The sequence below is a fragment of the Typopeltis vanoorti genome, chromosome 8 (assembly GCF_054136105.1).
Source record: "Typopeltis vanoorti isolate ZY-2024b chromosome 8, IOZ_Tvanoo_1.0, whole genome shotgun sequence".
NCBI lineage: Eukaryota > Metazoa > Arthropoda > Arachnida > Uropygi > Thelyphonidae > Typopeltis > Typopeltis vanoorti.
The window spans coordinates 59631062-59657949 of record NC_143556.1 but is presented as its reverse complement, the minus strand read 5'-3'; the positions used below and the strand labels follow the sequence as shown (position 1 = coordinate 59657949).

The 26888-nt window shown below is 37.6% G+C and overlaps 1 protein-coding gene across 1 annotated transcript in view; it reads right to left on the bottom strand.

Annotated features, from left to right (window-relative positions):
• LOC150104025 (hemicentin-1-like) overlaps positions 1–26888 on the bottom strand; it is a 427367-nt gene that overhangs the window by 36473 nt on the left and 364006 nt on the right. Inside the window, exon 16 of the mRNA XM_090396384.1 lies at positions 14823–14986. Within this exon, the coding sequence (XP_090252510.1) occupies positions 14823–14986 (164 nt within the window). The remainder of the gene's footprint in view (positions 1–14822; positions 14987–26888) is intronic.

The following is a 26888-nucleotide window of genomic DNA, read 5'->3' as shown; positions in this document are numbered from 1 at the left end:
CCATTTGACATCTAATTGTCAGCCTTTGGTGATTATGAAAAGTTGGGGAGAGCGATCACTTCATAATGACTCTTACCAACTAGAAAGAAATGTGATACTAAACTCATATGCTTTAATAAAATTATCAGATCTACAACTCCTGATCCTCAAGCATCCTCCATTATATACAGACTACGACAGTTGCCTCTTAAGAACCCAAATTTATTTTCCTTATTCCCAAATGCTGTCTTCTGCTGAAATTAGAAAAGAAAAGTTCTGGAAATAGACAAGAGATTAACAAATAGACCACTGAGCAGAGGTTTGAAAGCTGTCTTACAAAAATATCAAAACTAGTACAGATTATGGAGTAATGAACATGTAACAATTAGGATAACAGAACTTATTCTATAAAAGTTAGCTATGAAATCAAATGAGGTATGAAATCTTCGATGAGAGGATTTTTTTACATAAGTAGAAGAGAAACAAGATATGGAGGTGAATAAGGAAGGGGTGTGATAAGAAGGGAGAAAAAAAACATCCTTTGATTATTATTATTATCATTATTATAATCATCTGAGAAGACTGACTAAGACAATATTAGGACTCTGCAATGCTGGCTATGAAAAGAGAGAGAGAGACAAGTTAAAGAAATGTGAATTGCAGAGTTTTGTAAATAGGAGAAAAATGGATGATATGATAAAGACATTAAAGTTAGTAAGGAGATTTTATCAGATTAATCCAGAGGGGGATAATAAAAAGAGTCAAAGGTGAGAGGAGCAGAACCAGAACCATCTCTAGAAGTTATGTAAGAGTATGATGAAGAGAGATATGAGGAGTAGATTTTTTTGCATTGAGAATTGTCAGTGAATGGAATGTGTTACCAGAATATGCTGTTAATGCGGGACTCTCAAAGATCTTAAGATTCAGTATGACGGATAAGTAGTCAGCTGAATGAACCTCCTACAATGAATCTAATGAAATCTAATTGTTATCAGGCTATATCATACATTAAGCTTGGACAGAACAGTATGTAGATTTTAGAAAGTTAGCTATGAAACCACAGCTCTTAGCAGCAGAAATCAAATGAGGTATGAAATATATAACGAAACCATACAATGGATGAGAGGATATTCTTACATAGGTAGAAGAGACACAGGATAGGGAGATGAATAAGGAAGGGATTTGATAAGAAGAGAGAGAAAAAAATCTCATACTTTGATTATTATGATTACTATCATCTGACCTCCAAAGAATCAAAGCACTCATAGTGTGAGTTGCATACTCTCCCAATCAAAATGATCATGGAACCATGCTAAAAAACCCGTTCATAGATTCCACATTCACCAAACATACAGGCAAGGCATTCCCCTCACCAATCACTCTCCAGCAAAGAAGCTTATTCTCATTACCCAGTTAAAACTCTCCTTATTTTAAACTTTTTCTTTTTTTACTATTTTTATTCTATATATTTTAAAACAAGCATAAAATGGTGAGTTTACAAGCACTGAATGAATTTACATAAACCAACATACTGGCAACATGAATGGGCCTTTCTTGATAGTTTATTTATTTTCATTTTGTATGCTCTTGCTGGAGATGGTGTTATTGGCCTAAAGCTCCTGAAGGACTTTAGGCCAATAACACAAGAGCCTAGAATGTACCAAATGCTATTGCAGAGAGAGAGAGAGAGAATACATACATTACAGTGCAATAATGACTTGACATTTCATTGCACAGGCCCTACCTGACTCTGCTTCATATTACTTTTGATAATAACTCATGGCTATTTCATTGCTTTATAAACTAAATGTAATAATGTTCTCAATAACGTTTTTTTGTAGCTCGAAGTATAAGAGCTACAAAAGCTATTCAGTAATTCAGCTATCATTTTTTGTAAGTGTTAAGAATCTTAAACTGCCATTTAAATAATTTATAGCACAAACTTATGCATTAATATATTGTCATTATGCATTTACTAATAACATGCAATAAAAAAAAAAACACCTAAAGATAAAAATGAACCAATATGACAGTGGTGAGATGAGGCAGAGAGCAAGGATTATGAATGATATGTTAGCTGAAATGTGTGAGGAGAAAGGAGTGAAGTTTGTTAATGTGTGGAATGAGTTTGAAGGACAAAGTGAACTATATAAGAGTAGACAGCATTTGAGTGGTTTTTTAGTGTCTGAGCCACTTGGAGAACTTGCTGCTGGAAGATAGAGAAGGGAATACAGAGAAAGAATCTGATCAAGTGGGAAGCGATGTGGAAGAGTGGGAGAGTAAGACAGGAGAGATTGAAGAGGTGGTTATGAATGAGGAAGTGAGTGGCATGAGTATAGAAAATGAGAGAATGGATGTGCAAAACATACAGGGAAATGGCGAGACTCAGGGTGGACAGGGTAACACAGCGTGAAAAAGGCGGATGCTCCAAGAGGATGTGAATGCATGTGTACACAGTCAGTCTGGGATCAAGAGGAAACAATTGAATTTGAAGAGGGTTCTAAAATGAAAAAGCAGAAAAGAAAAGGCTTCATTTGAGCAAGGAGAAATCACATCAAATGAGTGGTATCAGTGGAACTAGCTGTAGATACAGGAATGAGCTGCTGTTTGTATACAAATGCTAGAAGTGTAAGAAACAAGACAGATGAAATGGGTGCATTAATTGAGTCAGTTCACCCAAAAATTATAGGAATAAGTGAGACATGATTAGATGAGGACAACATCCTGAAAGGATTAGAGATGGAAAGGTATGGCATGATATGATTCATGAGGATAGAAAGAGTAAGAAAAGAGGAAGAGTGCTATTGATGATAGAGAAAGAGTTAAGTAGATACAAAGTAGAGATGCAAGAGGGAAATAGTGACAGTGGTTATGAGGCAGTATAGTGTGAGATAGAGGTGATTAGAATGAAATACTTGATTAGAATATGTTACAGACCTGATAATGTGGATGGTAGTGACTATGAAATGTATAATCAAATTAGCCAAGAAAATAAGAAAAGGGTGATAATTTTGGGCAATTTTAATTATGGCAATATAGACTGGGATGATCAGATAGCAACTGGAAGCAAAAAAATGAGTTTTTTGAGTTTTTGAGGGACAACTACCTCAGACAGTATGTAACAGAGCACATGATGATTGAGGATCTTTGATTTTATCAACTCATCAGAGGATGTAATAATAAATGAGGTGTCCAATCACCCACCAATTATTGAGAGTGACCATGAAGTGATTACCTGGGTGATTGCCAGCAATGTGAGGATCTCTGTGAGAAAAGAGCATATGTGGAACTACAAGGCTGATGATTATGAGAAGGACAGGAGACCTCTTGCTGGTGTAGCATGGAATGAGGAGTTGGCTGGAAAGGAGATCAATGCAGCTCGGGGGATTTTCAAGAACTATCTATTAGAGGCAATGTTACAATGTTACTTATTACAATAGGTGACGGTTTCCTTCGACAGTGGAGAGGGATATGCAGTAATATACTTAGATTTCACAAAGGCTTTTGATAGATTACCACATGATAAGTTGATAGTCAAACTCGAGCAGATGGGGGTTGGATATTAGACTAGTGCATAGGATTGGAACTGCCTATTTGACAGGTATCAGAAAGTTGTGTATGGGGGGAGAGCAATATCCCGAAAGAGGAAAGTCACTAGTGGTATACCTCAGGGGTCTGTTTTAGGGCCATTACTATTTTACTTGTATATTAATGATATTAGCGAAGAATTGGATGGAGTTATTCAGTGTTTGCAAAGATGCAAAGTTGGGATGAATTGTGAAGATTATGTGAGTTGAATGTTGCAAAATGTAAGGTTTTTAAAATTTTTTGAAACAAAGATGGGATATAGAATATACTTAGAGTTTGCAAAGGCTTTTGATAGATCATTGCATGATAAGTAATTGTCAAACCAGAGTGGATGGGATTGGATTTTAGACTAGTGCACCGGATTGGAGTTGATAGTTATCAACTAGTTGTGTATGGAGGAAGCAACATCCTAGAAGAAGAGAGTCACTAGTGGTGTGACTTAGACATTTGTTTTAGAGCCATTACTGTTTAACCTGTATGTTAATGATATTGGTAAAGATTTTCATGGGGATATTCAGTTGTTTCCAGTTGATGCAAATTTGGGAAGAACTACAAAGGGTAGAGATAATGTTATGGTCATACAAAAATACTTGAATAAATTAAGTGATTGGGCACAGGAATGGGGATGCGAGTTGAAAGTTGCAAAATGTAAGGTTTTAAAATTTGGAAAACAAAGATGGGATGCAGAATTTATGCTTGGCGGGGATATATTGTCGGAGGTGGAGGAAATAACAGATCTTGGGGTGATAGTGGATAAGGATCTGATATTCAGGGGACACATTGCCAAAATTGTGAAGACAACACAAAGACTTCTGAGAATGATGCAGAGGACACTGACTTGTAGAAGTAGGGAGATTCTTGTTCCACTGTATAAGGCTTTGATTAAGCCTCACATGTACTACTGTGCCAGATTTGGTCACCTAATTTTCAAAAGGACAAAGAGATGTTTGAATTGATCCAGAGGTGACTGACTAAGGTAGTTTCCCATCTCTGGAATGTCAAATATGAGGAAAGATTGAAAAAATGCAATTTACAGAGTCTATTGAATAGGAGGAAGAGGGGAGATATGATAGAGACCTACAAGTTAGTAAGGGGGTTGTTATTGGATCAAGGTTCTACAGAAAACAGTGGGAGATCATGGGAGAACCAAAGATCATACCTGGAAAGTGCATAACAGAGTTGTGAATGGTTGGAACAACTTGCCTGAGAGTGTGGTGTCTGCAGAGAATTTGAGTGTGTTTAAAGCACACTCAAATTCTCTGCAGACACCACACTAACAGTATGATGAGCTGTGTATATGATAAAAGGACCTCCTAGATGAGTCTTTGACTCCATGGTGTCTTGGGTGATAATAATAACAATAATAATAATAAACAATTCATGTAGGTAATTACATTCTTAAGCCAACATTTCGGCTTGGTCATTAAGACATCTCCAAGGCACCAGTAGGAAAGCAAACATAGAGTCTACATCTGCCTTTCTGGTATGCCTATATATATGTCTCATATTTTTATCTGCTATACATTGATAGCAGATAAAACATTACATTGATGATTAAGGTGAAATAGTGGCTTAAAAGTCTAATTAGCTAAATAAATTATTATATTTCATTATTATTATTATTATTATTATTATTATTATTCAGGCCTCCATAGAGTGAAAAGACTCATCATGGGAGGTCCTTCCTAAGAACATAAAGTCTGTCAAGACTCATCGAGGGGAGCCCCCCCCCGAAGAAACACAAAGTCTATCATACCACTCCTTAAACTCATTGACCGATCTCGCTCTCACCACTCCATCAGGCAATGCATTCCACGGTTCAACCATCCTCCATGCAAAGAAACCACTCCTCACCCTCTTGCTCACACCTTCCTTCGTAACTTCCAGGGATGGCCTCTTGTCATCACTCCTTCCCGCTGTTCAACCAAGCATAAGAACTCTAAAGTGTCAACCCTGTAACCACCTCTCAACAGTTTAAAGGTCTCAATCATATCACCACTCCTTCTTCTATCCACCAAACTCTGCAGTCCACATTCCCTCAGCCGATCCTCATAACCAAAATTGCACGGTCCTGAAACCATCTTTGTTATCCGTCTTTGTACTCTTTCCACAGTTAATTTATCCCCTTCAAATCCTGAGGACCATATATGAGAACAATAGTCTAAATGTGGTCTGATCAGGGTCTTATACAACGGAATGATAATTCTTTTATCTCTCTACAGGTCAGCATCCTTCTCATTATTGCAGCAATCCTCTGTGTTACCTTCACCACCTTTGCAATATGTCCCCTGAATTTCAGGTTTCTATCAATCATCAACCCCCAGATCTCTTAGTGCCCCTTCTTCTTCCAGTATAGCTCCTCCAATAGAGTATGCAGCGTCCCATCAACGTGTCCCAAAACTCAAGACCTTACATTTTGCTGCATTAAACCAAAACCCCCATTCTTTACCCACCTATCTAGCTTATTCAAATCCTCTTGCAGGGCTACCACATCTGCACTATTATTAATAATCGTTCCCAGCTTCGCATCATCCACAAACAACTGACTATCCCCTTGCAATCTAATGGCAATGTCTTTGATATAAAGGATAAAAAATATAGGTCCTAATACTGAGCAGGGTGAGACCCCACTTGTAACCCTCTGCCTCCTTGAAACTGCTCCACCATACACAACTCTCTGATACCTATCAGACAGCCAATCCTGAATCAAGTTGACCAATCTGACATCCAGACCCATGTGCTGCAATTTAAATATCAGCTTATCATATGGCACCCTGTCAAATGCCTTCGCTGTCTAAGAAAATTGCAGTATATGCGTTTCCCTCATATAACGTACTTGTAACTTTATTATAAAGCTAGCATATTGCTAAAACAAGAGCGCCCTTTCACAAATCTATGCTGACTCTCACAGATAACATTCAGTGAAAAGCCAGGTTAAAGGCACTGTCAGTTCCCGAGCACATTCTCTCAAAACCCATGGTGAAATACCATCTAGTCCCACAGCTTTACTGACATCCAGAGTTCTCAATATCTGAAACACACTCTCCTCCTGTACCTCTAAACGTCAAACCTGCCCTATCCCTCCAGCATTAAAACTGACTCCTCTAGGATGAAATACTCCAATAAAGTGTTCATTGAACATTTCTACTATGTCCTCTGCATCAGTCACTCTATTCCCATTTTTATCCAACAATATCATTCTTCCACAATCATTTCTCCTCCTATCGGCCACATAGCTAAAAAATTCCCTAGGATTTTCTTTGGATCTTAGGGCCAATCTCCTCTCATATTCTAGTTTCACTTTCCTTACCACACTAGTCACTCTTCTGGCCTGTGTCTTATACTCTTCATGCATCTTCTCTTCACCTGTCTCCTTATATCTCTTCCATAGCCTCTTTTTCGCATGCAATTCCTGTTTAATATTGTTTGTCATCCACTTTACTCCAAATGGTGTCCTCTTCTTCATCGTGGTATACAACTTACCATTGGTGCTAACAAATATTCTTTCACAACTTCCCATGCACTAATGATATCCCGGGCTTCCAATTCCTCCCTCCATGAAACTTCCCGAAGTTGACGTCTAAGACTATTATAATCACCTGCTTTATAATTCCACATAAGTTCCAGTCTCTTTGATACTTCTACATGTCTATTGATTTTCCAAGTCAAAACCATATGGTTACTCTCTCCAACTGGTGGGAGAGATGTCATCTCAGTTATTGTCAACTCTTCTGATGCTATAACCAAATCCAAATCTCTTGAACCTCTTGTTCCCTCTGTTACATGTTGCCTAAGACATTTGTCCCTCAAGAATTCTAGAAATTCCATTCCCCTATTGCTACATGCATCTTCCTCTCTCCAATTTATACTACTGTAGTTAAAATCTCCCGTAACAATCATTCTTCTTGCACTTGCCAAACTTAACTGTCTAAACATCTCCCAGTCCTCATTCTCTGTGTTCCTGAGTCTGTAGCAACACCCCACTAAATATCCTGTCTTGCCTACCTCTACCTCACACCACATGCTCTCAAAATCATTTGTCCCACTTCCTTCCAAAGCCTCCACTCTTAGAGGGCATAGGTCATTACTTATCATAAGCAGTACCCCACCACCATGCTTTCCCCTCCTATCCTGCCGAAAAATGCTATTCCAGCGACTTCTATTCCTGTTATTATATCCTCTTCTGTCAACCATGTCTCAGTGATCGCAATAATTTTTGGCCAAGCTGATGCTATCGGCGCCACCAATTCCCCTCCCTTATTCCAGATACTCCTGGCATTAGTATAAAGCATATAAATGCCATTGTTGCTATACCCAGCATTATCCCCCCTCTAGACTCCACTGGGCTCAGTGTTACCTGATGTCGTCTCCCTTCTCCCAAGTATCCATTCCCATAAGAGGCCACTCCTGCTATCATCCTCCCTGGGACACACTGACTCATTCAGAACAGCAATCTCTCTAGATGCCTACGTCCTTCCTCATTCAAATGTAAATGGTCTCTCACATACAATTCCTCTCTTTCCTCAAAAGCACTCCAAGCATCCACATGTACCAGTCCTCTCTTGTCACACATTCCAGCTATTATGTCATTCAATATTACTGCTCTTCTGCTCAGCTCGTCATTATCATACCTAGGCAACATGCACACTATGTTTCCTCTCTCTGTCTTCTTCCGTACAGCCTCAAGCAAAAATCTCATATCTCTCGCTGCCCGACTTACATTACCACTCAAGTCATTCGTTCCTACCATCACAATCATCTCATTCACCCTTTCACTTCTCTTAATTGCCATAGCCACCCCTTCTATTGTTCCTCCTGGCAAACACTCCTCACGCATCCTATCTTGAACACCACGGATCATTGAGTCGCCATACATTATACCTCTTACCATTCCCTCTCTCCTATTGTTTCCATTCTCTCCTCTTCTTTCATTCCCATAGGTCTCTCTCATTCCCTCTCCTCTACTGCTATTCTCTCTTCTAGCATTCCCATACTAAGAAATGTGAATGGATAGAGTTCCAGATGAGAAATCACAATTATAAAAGGATGTTTGGTGTAGTTTGTGACCTAAAGCACAAGTTGAGTGTCATCAAAGACAGGAAAGGAGCAGTACTAACAGAATAACTAGAAATCAAAAACATATGGAAAAATACTGTGTGTTTTTCCATATATTTTTCCAAATTTTTGATTCGAAACCTCCTCGACTTAGATATGAGTTTAAAAGAGTAGTTAAATAGCTTAACAGCAATAAGGCCCTAGGTGCAGATGGAATCCCAGCAGAGTTAATTAAAGCTACAGAGGATGAAAGGATAAGAGTATTTCATAGATTGATTACAAGGATATGTGAGACAGGATCATGGCCTAGAGACTGGAAGAAGTTGGTTTCATCCCACTACATAAGAAGAAAGATATGAAGGATTGCAAGAATTATAGAACTATTAGTTTTATTCTCTCATGCAAGCAAGATTTTATTAAAGGTCATTCTAAATAGGATTGATGCTAAAGTTGAGAAACAAGCAGGTTTTAGGAAAGATAAGGGACCAGAGATCACATCCTTTGCCTTAGACAGACTATAGAAGCGCAATTGGAAGAACAACGGTATGTTGTGCCCTTCAATTGGAAAAGGCCTAGTTCGATCCTCGTCGTGACGATGGGAATCTCTATATGGGAATTTGTCAATTGAAGGTGAGTGCGCCAATCTCAAACAGGAAAAGCAGGCCACCTGGTTTGGTAGAGTGGTTAGCATATCCGCTTTCCAGTGAAAAGGCTGCGGGTTCGAATCCAGCCATGGGCATGGATGTTTGTGATTGTCTGTAGAAATACTAGTGGTGATTGGTGGTAGATGCCATTGGTATAGTTGCAGTTAGTTGTAGTTGGTGGATTTGAGTGATGGAGACAGAGAGTTGTAGAGTAGGTGCCCTCCCTCGATAAGTCTTTGGACTCCCTGGAGGTGTCACGTATTAAAAATAATACTACTAATAATAATAAAGTATTCAGACTCCCTCTGGTAATATGTTTCCTAGACTATTCTAAAGCTTTTGACTGTTTTCAGCATATGAAACTGTGGGAAGTAATGAAAATAATGGATTTTCTACAATATACGATCAGGTTGATAAATGGAAGAACTAGGACAAATTCTTGACAAAGTTGACTAGATCAGTAAGAACAGAGGACTTCAACTCAGTCATAACAAGACAAGGATTATAGTTCTTAAAGGAAATACAGACAGGGAAGCTCTTGATAAAAAGTATATTTTAATGGAGAAAGAATTAAGCAAATTTGAGTACCTGGGATCCATTACTAATGTGAACAATTGCTGTTCAGAAGATATAAGAAGATTAAGAATGACTGAAAACATTCAGAGACCTGTCTAAAATCTGGAAGGATGGATATATCTCCAAATGAACAAAGTTGAGGATTGTGGATGCAAATGTTGGATGATTTGGAACTTAAAGAAGCCTGATAAGAAAAGGATAGCTGCTTTTGAGATGTTGTGTAACAAAGGCTGTTAAGGATATCATAAACTGAAAGGCAGAAAAATGGATGGGTGCTAGAAAGGATCAGGAGAACTTCAAGGCTCCTTAAGGATATTGACAGAAGAGAGTCGAAATATACCTTGGACTTCATTGAAAGGATAGAAGTAGGACTTCTCAAAACAGTAATAGAAGGTAAAATTTCCTGAAAAAAGAGGACGAATAGACCATCAATGAGATGGATGGATGATGTGTCTGGAGGAACTGATCTTCAGAGTGTTGAAGCCTCCAGAAAAGCATACAACAGGGACACCTGGTAAGGACTGGTGTGACATATCACTGAGCATCTGAGTGACCATAAGGCATCTGTTTATGTCCAACGAATAGATGGATGGATTATTATCTTTAGATGAATTTTTTCTTCAATAAACGTCAATATTGAAGATCTGCTATAGAGTGATTATGTATAATAATCACTCTATAGCAGATTATTAACATAAAACATTTCCACCATCACATTCATCACAAAAAAAATTGATATTATCAACAGGCTGGTCTGCCTCTGTAGCACAATTGGAAGAATGATGGTATGTTGCACCTTTGATTGGAAAAGGCTAAAGTTAGATTTTTGTTGTGTACAGAGGATTCTTTATATGGTTTTTTTTTTTTTTTTTCATTTGAGGATGAGTTAACTGATCTTATACGGAGGTAGGAGGGTTTTTTTTCTCAGAAACTCAGATTTTTCATCCCACATACACACAAATTAGCCATGAAAATACACACAATATACAGACAAAAAATATTAGTTATGATGGTGGTGGGAAGTAGATGCCATTGGTGTAGATGATGATGGTAATTGCTAGGCTTACCATAAGTCCCAGCGTCTGACCAGTTTGTCATTTTATCCCAGTTATTTGATAAAAATTTAGAAGTGCAGAATATATATATGCAGTACAAAAAGTCTAGCCTCAGAAAATGGCGATTAGGCAATACGAATACCCCACTTTGACTCTGGCCTGTACGCTGCGTCACAAGTCATTGTTGAGCATGCGCAATCTTAGTTCAGTTTAGATTGCGAGTTGGTGTTTCTTTTCGTCGTGTTGTTTGTGATTTTTTTTTACTTCATTAAATTAATTTAACCCCAAAATGCCAAAAAGAAACTGTGTGTTTATGGATGAATTAAAAAACAATTATCCAATTTTGAAAAACGTTTGTGGTCATATTGACGAAGTGAAATGTGAACGGTGCTCTTCAGAATTTTCTGTGACTCATGGTGGGCGTTCGAACATCAAAAATCACCTGACATGTGCGAAACATAAGGCTAGTCTAGCAGCGGCAGGAACTTCCTCAAAGATATTGTCCCATTTTAAAGGTGCTGATCCAAGTGACAAAGAATTTTTAATAGCTGGTAAAGAAGCAACTTTTGCATTTCATGTTGCTATTCACAATCTCAACTTTCAGTCTGCTGATTGTTCATCTAAATTGATATCAAAGCTTTTTGAAACAAAGTTTAGACTGGGTAGAACAAAATGTGAAGCTGTCATTGTTAATGTGATTGAGCCACTGTTGTTTCAGCAACTTTGTGAAGATTTAAACAAAACAAATTTTGTGATGATATCAATTGATTCTTCCAACAGGAAAGAAATTAAAACTGTGCCATATGTTGTGTGGTATTTTGCACCAAATTGTGGAGTAAAAGTTAAACTTTTAGACTTTCGATCAGTTCCCGGTGAAACTGCAGAAATACTGACAAACCATTTAATGTCAGTTATGAAAACTCATAATATAACAAAAAAAAATTATTGGATTTTGTGGAGATAACTGCAGTACCAATTTTGGGGGGTGTAAAACAGAGAGGAGAAAACAATATTTACAGTCGATTGAAGAAGGAACTAGGAAGAAATATTGTGGGCATTGGTTGCGGTGTTCACATCGTTCACAACTATCTTCAAACTGCAGTTGATGTTCTACCTATTGAAATAGAAGCTTTAGTAGTCAAAATTTATAAATATTTCCACATTTATGTGGTTTGAGTCACTCAACTAAAAGCATTCTGTGAATTTGTAGATGTAGAGTATAAAAAGGTTCTTCAACATGGCAACATTGGTTTTCTTTCGCTACTTCCAGCTATTGACAGAATACTTAAAATCTATGAGGGACTGAAATCATATTTTATTTCATAAGAACACTGTCCGGTGATGATAAAACAGTTCTTTGATAACGATTGTGGTGAAATGTATTTGTGGTTTGTGCATGGGCAACTCAAATTATTTAACAAATCTATTGATTATGGAAAGTACAAAAGTTAGTGCAACAGATATTGTCATTGAACTTAGAAAATTAAAAACAAATCTTGAGGAAAGGTGTGATAATAAATTTATACCTCAAGAAGCAAAAAAGCTTTTTAGAATACTGGAAAATAATGGAAATATTAATATTAATACAATACTACAAGAGTTTACAAAATTTTATGGCCGATGTCTTTCTTACATTGAGCTTTGGGAAAACAGTTTTGGTGGAGCAGAATCTTTTACTTGGATAAACAACAATGCACTAACTTGGTCAGAAATTGAAGCTTCAGGTGAAAAAATTAATGAAACTCTTGCAAATAATGCAATAAACATGGAGGAACTATTTGATGAAGTGGTGATTGCAAAAGCTTTTTGGTCGGCAAACTATGACATTTTGAAAAATACAAGTTGCGAAGAAAAATGGATACAACTATTCAGTCATTTCAAAGAAAAGAATATTTCATTGCCCAATCTTGTTCCAAATTATATTTTCAGCCTGCCAGGCACATCTTCATCTGTTGAAAGGATATTCTCAATAATGAATAACATATAGTCTGAAGAAAGAGGTAGAATGGCTGAATCAACAGTAAAAGCTGTATTGCGCTGCAAACTTAATAGTGAACTAAATTGTAGTGAATTTTTTTGACACGATTAAAAATAACAAAGAATTTTTAAAGAAAGTTCACACTAGTGATAAATATTAATAACTTTTTAATAATAAGTTATGTCAGTTAAGAGTAATTAAAAATTATTACTACGAAATGTTGTTTTTTATTAACCACTCTGTTATTTAGCCTTTTGAATCATAAGTACTTAGCGTAGAAGGTGTTACTTTCTGTTTTGAGCAAACTCTCAAAAATGTATCAGTTTGATAAAAATTTTATGGTAAGTCTAGTAATTGTGGTTCCCTGTATTTGGTAGGTTTAAGTGGTGGAAACAAAGCACTGTAGAATAGAGGCCCTGCCTCGATGAGTCTTTGGACTGCTTCCAGATGTCAAGAAATAATAATAATTAATATACGAGGGTGGTCTGAAAACTTCTCATCCTCAACCATAGATGGCAACACTATTGGCAAGATTTTTTTTTCCAAGTTGGTACATCTGTCATAAGCATCCACAAAAAATTGCAAGTCATTCTATCGAGTAGTCTGTTTTTATACAACTGCCTGAAGCAAAAGTGTTGCCTGTATATCCCATGAAATGGATAAACTTGAGTATCGTGCGGTTATAAAATTCTTTATAAAAGAAGGTTTAACGGAAAAAGAAATTAATTCGAAGTTTATAAAAGTTTATGGACACTCTTCTTCTTCATTATTGACAATCAAGAAATGGGCTGCCGAGTTTAAACAGAGCCATAACAGCTTTGAAGATGATCCACGCAAAGGACATCCAAAAAGTGTAACAACACCAGAAATCATTGATCAAGTTCATGGTATGGTATTGGATGACCAGCAAGTCAACGTGCATGAAAGCGCTGAGACTATAGGCATTTCAAAAGAATGTGTAGGATATATTTTGCATGAAGAATTACAAATGAAAAAGCTTTGCGCAAGATGGATACCATGCTTGCTCACAGCAGATCAAAAACACACTGGCATGAAAATCTCTGAACAGTGCTTGGAACGTTTTAACAAGAATAAAACTGATTTTGGGCATCAATTTATTATTATAGACGAGATTTGGATTCACCATTACACACCAGAATCCAAACAGCAGTCAAAACAGTGGACAAAAGCCAGTTGTTGAGCCCCAAAGAAGACAAAGTCAGTTCCATCAGCAGGAAAGGTCATGGCATTGGTGTTTTGGGATGATATAGGCATTTGGTTTATTAATTATCTTGAAAAGGGTAAAACAATAACCGGAGAATATTATTCCGATCTTTTAACCAGACTAGACGAAAATATTCATGAGAATAAAAGACCCGGTTTGCAGAAGGAAAAAAATCATCTTTCATCAGGACAATACACCTGCCCACAAATATGTTTTGGCAATGGGAAAATTAAGGGATCTGCACTATGAATTGTTGGAACATCCACCCTATTACCCAGATTTGGCTCCCTCTGACTTCTATTTCTTCTCAAAACTAAAACTCTTCTCGTTGGTCAGCGTTTTTCTTTGAATCAAGAGGTGATTCCAGCTGTAGAGGGGTATTTTGCAGATCTTACTGAGAACCACTACAAGGACGGGGTAATTTCGCTGGAGCATTGCTGGAATAAATGTATTAGTCTTAAGGGAGATTATGTTGAAAAATAAAAATAATTTTGAAATTATAAATTCGTTTTTTCATTGTTAGGCTGAGAACGTTTCAGACCACTCTCATATGTATATTTAATTCTACAAGAATATGGTAGGAATATCATGGTTGAGACACAGATCAGTCTTACAAAATCCATCATATAATTTTAAATGCATTATTACATTTAAAATTATATTAAATCATATCTTTTTAATATACTTGAATAAATATCTCAGTAAATATGATTAATACTCACTTGAACATTTGGATTTTCTTCAGGTCCTATAACTGCATTATTTCTGAACCATGATACCGATGGAGGAGGATTTCCATCAACTATACATTCTAAAGTAAAGGGCTGATATTCAATCACCCGAAGATCCTTTTTAGTACCATGAGGATTATGAATTACCGGAGGAACTGAAACAAAAATTATCACAATTAAATAAATTACAAAATAGTAAATCAAATGTGTAAGCCTGTGTAGCTCAGTGGATGTGGAGTTTGCATACCACGGCGCTTGGTCGCACGAAGGAAAACTTGGTTTCGAAAAATTTCCTCTAGCCGGTGACTAGAGGAAATTTTTCTAAGCCTTTTTTCGACCGGTTCCCGAGTTAGTCGATCTCTGGCATGAGCAAGCAGGTTTTTCCTCCCAGAAACTCGGGTTTTTCGTCCCGTAAACTCAAGAAAATCGACCATAGAACCCACATTATTTCAGACATTAAATATATTGTGAAGAGAGATGGTTCAAATATATTTGAGCCGTCTCTCTTCACTGTGTACCGCTTAATTAGTGATAGCCTTGGGCCTTCTATCTCTGATTGGTACCAGTGGAGATTGAACTGCCCACTCAGTCTCCAAAAGTTAGATAGGGTTAAATGGCCTCGCCTACTCCCCGTATACGGGAATAAAAAGGCTTTAGCTGATTTTTGATTTTTTTTTAAATCAACTGTTGTTCCAACATGCTGAATGAATAGCATATTTACACTGTTGGGAACCAACATTTGTGAATATCGTTACATGACAGATGATTATTATCACCAAGTGAGATCACCATCACCCAACTTCTTGGAAGCATGATATGTCTTTAAAAAGCTCCATATTCAGATCTGATAACTGCATTATTTCTGAACCATGATACTGATGGAGGAGGATTTTCATCAACTATACATTCTAAAGTAAAGGGTTGATATTTAATCATTTGAAAATCCTTTTAGTACCATGAGGATTATGAATTATCAGGAGCAGGATTTCCAGATTATCTAATCTTTAGGCCACCTAGATGACCATGCTGCATACTATGCAAGATATGTTACCAAACAGTCTGCAGCATCTCTGCAGGAATGAACCGCTTCTCCTGCACAAAAAAAAAAAAAAAAAAAAAGAAGCCCTTTCAAGTTTCAAGTGTCAGTAAAAAAACAAAAAAGAAATAATACTATCACTTTATATATGTTCTATGCTTTGTCATTTTTCTCATTGTTTCTTAGCCACTTCGAAATGTGGTGATTTAAGACATGTATCAGGAAAAGCTTCCTGATCTGTAGCAGAGATACTATGCACAGCAACAAAATTAGAGAAGCCTGTAGAGGCATTTACAGTCCTATCTCTGATACTGTAAAGCACAACTTTAACTTAATATGTAGTCCTAGAATGCTGAAAAAATCACTCACACGATAATATTGATGTTGGATTGAAACTATATGGCAAGAATCTCCCTACCTAAATGTCATCTTAATAAATTTTATAGAATATAGTACTACTGAGGCACCCGTCTCTGCAGCAGGAACAGATATGCTATTTTTGGTGCAAAATCAGTGTTTGGGAACACAGTCAGTGATCCCAAAACAGATTTGGAAGGCAATCAAGGAAATGTCTCGTTTCTTGATTAAGGTACTCCAATATATCTGAACAGATCTAACAAAATAAGAATATCCAAGAACAGGAAGCAAGAATCTCCTGTGCTTGGGTAAGAAGAGACATAATCTTTAAATGCACATACACATTCTGTTTCAAACGTTTTGAAAATTGCTGGATTGATGGGGTATTCAAGGATCTTTCGCAAGTCTCTGATATAAATGGCACATTAAGAGTGTTAAACAATGATTATTTTTAGCAATATAGCTATTCAACAAAAGGACAAGTAACTAGCACTAAAAAGTGGCTCAGTGGATATTCTGAATTATAATAATAAATAATATATCCTTTCCTCTTTTCTTGGTTCACAGAGTTGAATCTCCCTATAATAATTACTTACCTTCCACTCAATAAACTTACTAGTTGGCTTCTACTTTTTTTGGCTGAAGTTCATCAGCCATCATCAGCAACCCTCATCTTTCCATCATTTTCTCTCTATCCTCCCTGAAAATACTATGTCCCTCACATTCTATCCCACTATCTTCTTTCAGCCATGTCTCATTAATACCAATAATGTTCAGCCAAGAAGAACTAACTAATGTCCCAGACTCCTCCTCCTCCTCCTTGTTCAAAATGTTTCTGGGATTAATGTTCATATAGTGCAGTAGCCCCATAGGCCCATCACAACTACCCTTACATTTCATAAAAACTCTACCATTCTGATTTGTTAACTGCAGTAGAATGTCAACATTTTTTGTTCATTTTCACACTTACTTGCCTTATTGGTATTTGCATAGTCACTCACCATATTTGTTTTGGTCATATTACTCCACTTCTTCTCACTCACTAGAATCTGCAAATAGCATTCCCTCAATCTGTCCTTAATCCTCAATCAATTCTTTCAATCTGCCTGTACAAACAAACATTGTAAAAAAAAAAAAAACCAGACACCATAATCCATGTTCTATTTTCCAATCTTCATCCTCTTGAAAACGAGATGACCACATCTACAAACAGTAAGCCATATGTGGGCTGATCAAGTATTAGAACAGAAGAGAACCATAATCTCTTTATTTCTACATGTTGATGTTTACCTCCTCAATAGTGCCATAAGTTAGTGAATCATCCTCATAATTTTAGTAGTGTGACTTCTATATTTATTTGTTCCTTGTCTACCATCAATCCAAAATTCATTTATTTTAATTTTGCACATCATATAACCTCAAAGTCCTTGCATCACATATGTTGCAATTATTTATTCATTTCCACTGTAAGTGGAAATAAGTCTTATGCTATCATTAACAGTAATCTCCATTCTTCACCATTCCTGTTTTTATGTGAATCTCAGTTAAACTAGTTTTACAATATATCAGTAATTCTTAGCCACATAAACTCAGACATCATACCATTTTTAGGCATTCTTTATCAGTCTAACTAACTGAAAATAAACTATGAGTACAGTAAGTAACAATATCTATACAATAGTGGGTCATGTGCATCAAAACATGTTCTATTTAAGAATGCTGCTGGTCAGAAATCATCAATAGTGTTGATCACAATGGGAAAAAACAAAGGATCTTACAGAGTTCAATAAAGGGCTTATTGTGGGTGCCCATCTGACTGGAGCCACAATTTTGAAAACACCTGAGCTGATTGATTTCTCAAAAGGTGATATATCCTCTGTGTTTAATCAGTGGAAAAATAACTGACACTGCTTTGACTAAGAGGCATAACTTCAGTCCTAAGACAATCTCTCAGGAACAAAATTGCTGTTGTTTGAGAAGGCTTGTGCAGACAAACAGAACTTCCCGTGAGTAGCAATTGATCAAAACATTTAATAAAAGCTGTTACCGACCCACATTTTACCACAGGGAATTGAAAAGGATCAGTATTGGCAAGAGCATAAGTATATTTTCTCAATGCAGGGAAACTAGAATTCCCAGTGTGGATGGCAGCAGGGGTGGCCTCTTGTGGGAATGGTTGCATGGGGGAAGGGGGACGACATCAGGTAACACCGAGTTCAGTGGGGGTCGAGAGGGGATAACGATAGGTATAGAAACAAAGGCATTTATATGCTTTATACTAATGCCAGGAGTATCTGGAATAAGGGAATGGAATTGGTGGCACAGATAGCAGCAGCCTGGCCAAATATTATTGGGATCACTGAGACGTGGTTGACAGAAGAGGATATAATAACAGGAATAGAAGTCGCTGGGTACAGCATTTTTCGGCAGGATAGGAAGGGAAAGCGTAATGGAGTACTGCTTATGATAAGTGACCTATGTCCTCTAAAAGTGGAGACTTTGGAAGGCAGTGGCACTAATGATTTTGAAAGCATATGGTGTGAGGTAGAGGTGGGCAAGACAGGATATTCAGTGGGGTAGATCTACAGACCCAGGAGCACAGAGGGTGAGGGACCAGGAAATGTTTAAACAGTTGAGTTTGGCAAGTGCAAGAAGAATGATTGTTATGGGAGATTTTAACTGCAGCAGTATAAGCTGGGAAGAGGAAAATGCATGTAGTATAAAGGGATGGAAGTCCTAGATTTTCTTCAGGGACAAATGACTTAGGCAACATGTAATAGAGGGAACAAGAGGCTCAAGAGTATTGGATTTGGTCATAGCATCAGAAGAAATGATTATAACTGACATCTCTCTCCCTAGTTGGAGAGAGTGACCATGTGGTTTTGACTTGGAAGATGAACAGACATTCAGAGGTATCAAAGAAAAGGAAAGGTATGTGGAATTATAAGGTAGGTGATTATAATAGTCTTAGGAATCAACTAGGGGCAGTTCCATGGAGAGCAGAATTGAAAGGCCAGGATATCATTAGTGCTTGGGAAATTGTTGAGCAATATTTGTTAGCAGCAATAGTAAGCTGCATTCCATAAGTGAAGAAGAGGACACAATTTGGTGTAAAGTGGATGACAAACAATATCAAACAGGAACTGCAGTTGAAAAAGAGATTATGGAAGAGATATAAGGAGAGAGGTGGAGGGCAGATACATGAAGACTATAAGACGAAGGCCAGGAGAGTGACTAGTATGGTGAGGAAGGTAAAACTGAAATATGAGAAGAGAGTGGCATTAAGATCCAAAGAAAAGCCTACAGAATTTGTTAGCTATCTGGCCAGTAGGAGGAGAAATGATTCTGGAAGAATGACATTGTGGAATAAAAATGGGAATAGAGTGACTGATGCAGAGGACATAGTAGAGTTGTTCAATGAGCAATTTACAGGAGTATTTCATCCTGGAGAAGAAGTTTTAATACTTGAGGGATAGGGCAGGTTCAGGGTTTAGAGGTGCAAGAGGAGAGTATGTTCCAAATACTGAGTACTCTGGATATCAGTAAAGCTGCGGGAACTGCATGGTATTTCACCACGGGGTTTTGAGAAAATGTGCTGACAGCTCTGTTGACCTGCTTCTTCAATAAAAGTCTGGCTGTGGTAAAGGTACCCTAGGAATGGAAGGAAGGAAGGTCAGATAGTGCTGCTGCACAAGGGCAATAGCAGACTGAAAGTGTCTAATTATAGACACCTTCAGTCTGTCATCAGTAGTTATTGAGGTATTGGAGAAATTATATGGAGGGACTATATACAGCGTTGGGCAGATGAGGGTAATGTTATCTGTGAGAATCAACATGGATTTGTTAAGGGACACTCTTGCTTTCATAATATGATTACCATTTATAATAAAGTGACAAGAGCAGTTGATGAGGGAAAAGAATACTCAGCCATTTTTTTTTGGATTTTGCAAAGGCGTTTGACAGAGTGCTACATGATAAGCTGATATTTAAGTTGCAGCACATAGGTTTAAATGTTGGGTTAGTCAAATAGATTCAAGATTGGCTGTCTGATAGGTATCAGAGAGTTGTGTATGGTGGGGCAATATCAAGGAGGCAGAAGGTTACAAGTGGGGTTCCACAGGGCTCAGTACTGTGACCTGTATTGTTCAACTTTTATATCAATGACATTGTCAACGGATTGCAAGGGGGGATATTCAGTTGTTTGCAGATGATGTGAAGCTGGGAAGGGTTATCAGTAATAGTACAGATGTAGCAGATCTGCAAGAGGATTTGAATAAACTAGACGGATAGGCAAATAAATGGGGGTATCAGTTTAATGCAGCAAAATGTCAAGTCTTGAAGTTTGGGGTCCATCGATGGGAGGATGCATACTCGTTGGAGGACCAGTCCGGGAGAAAGTAGAGGAGACAAGATGGAAAACTGAAATTCAGGGAGCATATTGCAAAGGTGGTGAAGGTAATCCAGAGGATTGATGCAATACTGAGAAGAGTGCTGACCTGCAGAGATAAAAGAGTTATCATTCTGTTGTATAAGACCCTGATCAGACCATACTAAGACTATTGTTCTCTAATTTGGTCCCCAGGATTTGAAGGGGATAAATTAACTGTGGAAAGGGTGCAGAGGTAAGTGTGACATTGTACAGTTATGATCCTCGTAACTGTACAATGTCAGTTACATGGATCGACTGAGGGAATGAGGACTGCAGAGTTTAGTGGATAGAAGAAGGAAAGGTGATATGATTGAGACTTTTAAACTGTTGAGAGGCAGTTACAGGGTAAACATTGGGGAGTTCTTTCACTTGGTGGAACGGCAGGAAGGAGTGATGACAAAGGGACCATCCCTGGAAGTTACAAAGGGAAGCTGTGAGCAGGAGGGTGAGGAGTGGTTTCTTTTCATTGAGAGTGGTTGAACCGTGGAATGTATAAGACCCTGATCATATAATAATAATAATAATATGAATTTTACTTTCCTTCTTATTTTTATTGAATTTCAAGATGCAGAAGAATAAAAACAATTAATATTTTTCTGTCTCCTTGTTAGGCAAGTTTCATCAAAGCACAAGCAATTATTAGATTTGTTTTAGATCTAGAGTTATCCTATGACTATGGCTAGAGAGATGGATTTTATTTATTTATCATCATCATAACACTAATTATGGGTATAGACCATATTGATCTGTTCCGGTTTCATTATCCATCCAAGATCCTTTTTTGAGGTCTACCCTGTCTTCTCTTTCCAATTGGCTTATATTTTAGTATTTGTTTCGGATATCGGGTGCTGGCCATTTAGTTTACATGTTCAATCCATTTTTGTTTATAATTGTTTAGTTTTTCTTCTATTGATTTTGTTTTTAGTTTTTTTCAAATTTCTTCGTTCCTTTTTTGATCTAATAATGTGTATTTTGCAGTTCTTCTCATAAATCTCATTTCACTTGTTTTTATTCTTTGTTTATCTTGTTTGTTTATTGCTCAAATTTCATGGCCATATAATAATGTGGGCACTGCTAAAGTATTGTATATTTTCAAGCTTGTGACACAATTTCCTCAAAACAGCATGTGATACAAGAAACTTGAGGTCAAATAGTGTTAAATCTGATTACAGTGTCAGAGAGAATTATTTATTTATTTATTTATTGTTAATTCCATCCATTAAAGGCACTAAACCTTTAAGGGACAACAATCTAGAAACACTATCTAGAGAACATCAAGCTTTTTCAAACTCCTTAGGTCTTCAGTAAGGACAGTGGTGGTCTCACACCAGACAGTGAAATTCATTTCCCACCTTACATTCACAAATACCCAGAACTGCAGTGGCATTTCAATCCACAATCTATTCTATGCTATCTGACAATTTAGCAGATAATGTTTATGCAACAGACCAGCAACTTGGAACCATTTCAAAAATTAATAAATTCATTCCAATTTTTCTTTGAAGGAGCGTTTATAATGAATACAAGAAAGTCTCCATTGGATTCAATTTTGTTTAGTTATTCAGATCATCCTTTCTGACAAAATGATATCAATAATTGTGTACTATTAATGATGTTAGATGATTTCAGTCCAGTTAGGTTAGAAAGCTATGATTGCAATACTGGCAACAATTTTCCAGGTGATAGTGAGTTTGAAGATATCTGGTGTGAAGTGGAGTCTAACAAGATCAAATGCATGATGGGATGTTGTTACATCTCATCATGCATTCTCATCTATCATGTTTACCAAATAAACATGATAGATGAGAAATGAGTAATTATCATGGGTGACTATATTTATCTAAACATTGATTGGGTAGTAGTGAAATCTCATTAGAAGAATGAAATTGAATTTACTGAGCTGTTTTGACACAATTTCTTCAAACAGCATGTGATACAAGAAACTCGAAGTCAAATAGAGTTAAATCTGATTACAGTGTCAGAGGGGATTTTAGTTAAACACGTGAATGTTCTGCCTATGGTTGGTGACAGTGATCATGTTGTACTGACTTGGGAAGTGGCTATGGTTATGAATATTCCATTCAAACTATCTGTTGAGGTAAAGTTAGGCAAGCCAAAATAATAAGTCTAGAGTTCATAATTCAAAAAGTGGGTGCTGTTATTGTTATTATTACATGGGAAACTCCATGGAGTCTTCAGACTCATCAAGGGAGACCCTAAACATTATGCCACACATACACAGTATCAAATATACCAGAGTCATACACACAGACACCTTGACAGTTAACATAACAGCATGTTTAAAATTCAACAACAAAAAGAAAATGTAATCCTTTCTATGAATGTGAACATAAAATCTTTTTGTGAATTTAAACTGAAACTAATTAAATTACATCTGGTTAAACGCAAACAACATTTCAGATTTTACAAAATCGACATAAAAATGATGACACTAGCAAAAATGAAATTACACCTCTGCACAATTTCAGTCTCTTTTTAGCAGAATACAATCTATTCCCAACAATATGTCATTGGAAGGTAAAAAAGCATTATTAATATTATTATTATTACTATTCAGGCCTCCATGGAGTCAAGAGACTCATCGTGGGAGGTGGCTATGAAACACAAAATCTATCACACTACTGCTTGAACTCATTGACTATTCTTGCTCTGACCACTCTATCACGCAATGCATTCCACGGTTCAACCACCCTCAATGCAAAGAAACCACTCCTCACCTTCTTGCTCACAGCTTCCTTTCGTAACTTCCAGGGATGGTTCCTTGTCATTGCTCCTTCCCGCTTCTCCACCCCGTAACTGCCTCTCAACAGTTTAAGAAGTCTTCATCATATCACCTCTCCTTTTTTTATCTACCAAATTCTGCAGTCCACATTCCCTCAGCCTGTCTTCATAACTAATATTGTAGTCCTGATACCATCTTTGTCATCTGCCTCTACACCCTTTCCACGGTTAATTTATCCCCTTTAAATACTGGGAACCTAATCTGAGAAAAACAGTCTAAATGTGATCTGATCAGGGCCTTATATAATGGAATGGTAACTCCTCCATCTCTGCAGGTCAGCATCCTTCTCAGTACTGCAGCCATTCGCTGGGCTACTTTCACCACCTTTGGAATATGCCTCCTGAATTTCAGTTTTCTATCAATCATCAACCCAGATCTCTTGTCTCCCCTACTTCCTCTAGAACAGCTACTCCAATAGAGAATGCAGTCTCCCATCGATGTATCCCAAACTTCAAGACTTTACATTTTGCTGCATTAAACCGATACCCCATTCATTTGCCCATCCGTCTAGTTTATTCAAATCTTCTTGAGGGTCACCACATCTGCACTATTACTAATAACTCTTCCCAGCTTCACATCATCTGCAAACAACTGAATATCCCCTTGCAATCCATTGACAAGTCATTGATATAAAAGTTGAACAATAGAGGTCACAGTACTGAGCCCTATGGAACCCCACTTGTAACCTTCTACCTTCTTCATATTGCCCCACCATACACAAATCTCTGATACCTATCATATAGCCAATTCTGAATCCATTTGACTAACCTGACATTTAAACCTATGTGCTGCAACTTAAATATCAACTTATCATGTGGCACCCTGTCAAACGCCTTTGCAAAATCCAAAAAAATGGCAGTGTATGCTTTTCCTTCATCAACTGCTTTTGTCACTTTATTATAAAAGACAATCATATTACTAAAGAAGAGTGTTCCTTAACAAATCCATGTTGATTCTCACAGATAACATTACCTTCATCTGCCCAAATCTGTATATAATCCCTCACTAATTTCTCCAAGACCTTAATAACTACTGATGACACACAAACTGGCCTATAATTATTATTATTATTAAACAAGACCTCATGGAGTCAAAGACTCATCTAGGAGGTCCTTTTATCTTACACACGTCTCATCATACCGTGTCTTAAACACATTCAAACTCCTTGCAGACACCACGCTCTCAGGCAAGGCATTCCAATCACTCACAACTCTGCACGAAAAAAACCTGCCTCTCACTCCCCTACTCACACCCTCTTTATACAGTTTCCAGGGATGACCTCTGGTTCTCCCCTGATCTCCAACTATTCTCTGTAGAACTTCTCCACCATTGATCCTATAACAACCCCTTACAAACTTGTAGGTCTCTATCATATCTCCCCTCTTCCTTTCTCTCCACTAGACTCTGCAAATTACATCTTTTCAATCTTTCCTCATAATCGACATTCCCGAGGTCAGAAACTACCTTAGTCAGTCGCCTTTGGACCCATTCCAACATAACATCTCTTCATCCTTCTGAAAACCAGGTGACCAAATCTGAGCACAACAGTCCAGGTGTGGCCTAATCAAAGCCTTATAAAATGGAACAAGAATCTCCCTACTTCTACACGTCAGTGTCCTCCGCATCATTCCTAGAAGTCTTTGTGTTGTCTTCACAATTTTGGTGATGTGTTCCCGAAATTTTAGATCCTTATCCACTATCACCCCCAGATCTCTTATTTCCTTTACTTCCAACAATATATTCTCACCAAGCATAAATTCTGCATAAACACAGCATATATTACTGTGTATCCTTCTCCTCTGTCCAAGGAAGCAGTCACTTTATTGTAATAAGTAAGTAGATTACTAAAACATGACCTCCCAGATCCATGCTGTCCATCAGAGATTATACCATTGTTGTCAACCCAACTCTGGATTCTAGTTCTCACAAGCTTCTCCAACAACTTAACCACAACACCTGACACACAGATAGGCCTATAGTTTGATGCTTGAGTTCAATCATGTCCTTTATGAAGTGGCACAATCTTGCCCTCCTTCCACTCTTTAGGAACTTGACCAAGTGCAAGACTCGTATTAAAAAAATATGTGAAGTCAGGTGTCAACTCTCTGGCACATTCCTTCAGAATACGCGGTGATATATTATCAAGTCCCACAGCCTTATTTACATCTAGTTTACTCAACTCCCCAAATACCTCTTCCTCACTTACAGTCAGTCTCTCCTCCCCATCATCAACTACTCTTAATCTCTCCATGAAGTAACATTCACAAAATTAAAAGATCTTTATGACCTGCTCATTAAGTATCTCCACCACACATTCTGCAACAGCTGTCTTTATACCATTTCCTCTAATCAATGTCATCCTTCCATAATCATTCTTTCTTTTGCTGGCTACATATCGAAAGAACTCCCTAGGATTCTTTTTGGCTTCAATGGCTAACTGCTGTTCATACCTCTCTTTAGCTACTCTCACCAACCAAGTCACCCTCCTTGCCTGGTCTTTGTAGACCTCATGAAATTGGTTACTTCCACTTCTCTTATGCTGCCTCCACAATGCCCTTTTTCTCTGTATTGCATGCTTAATCTCTTTATTCATCCATCTCACACCTACCTTATTTAACCTTCTCACCCATGGTATACATTTAGACATTGCATCTACTAAACAGTTTTTGAAAATCCCCCAAGCTGCATTGATCTCTTTTCCAGCTAACTCCTCATTCCATGCTACACCTGCAAGCTGTCTCCTGAGCTCTTCATAATCACCCCCCCCTTGTAGTTCCACATATACTCTTTTTTCACAGGGGTCCTTGCACTGCTGGCAACCACCCAGGTAATCACCTCATGATCACTTTCACCAATTGGTGGATGATTTGACACCTCATTGATAATTACATCCTCCGATCAGATGACCAAATCCAAGACCCTTAATCCTTGTGTGCCCTCTGTTACATACTGTCTGAGGTAGTTACCCCTCAAAAACTCAAGAAACACATTTTCTTTACTTCCAGTTGCTATCTCTTCATTCCAGTCTATATTGCCATAATTAAAATCACCCATAATGATCACCCTTTTCTTATTTGCTTGGCTTATTTGACTATACATTTCACTATCACCACCATCCACATTACCAGGTCTATACTAACTCTATCTCACACCATACTGCCTCATAACCACTGGCCCTATTTCCCTCTTGCATCTCTACCTTGTATGGACATAACTCTTTCTCTATCATCAATAGCACCCCCCTCCCTTTTTATCCCCTTCTATCCTCACGAAACACATCATACCTTTCCATCTCTATTCCTGTCAGGATGTCGTCCTCATCTAACCATGTCTCACTTATTCCGACAATCTCTGTGTGCACAGACGCAATTAGTGCAACCATTTCATCTGCCTTGTTTCTTATACTTCTAGCATTGGTATACAAACACAACA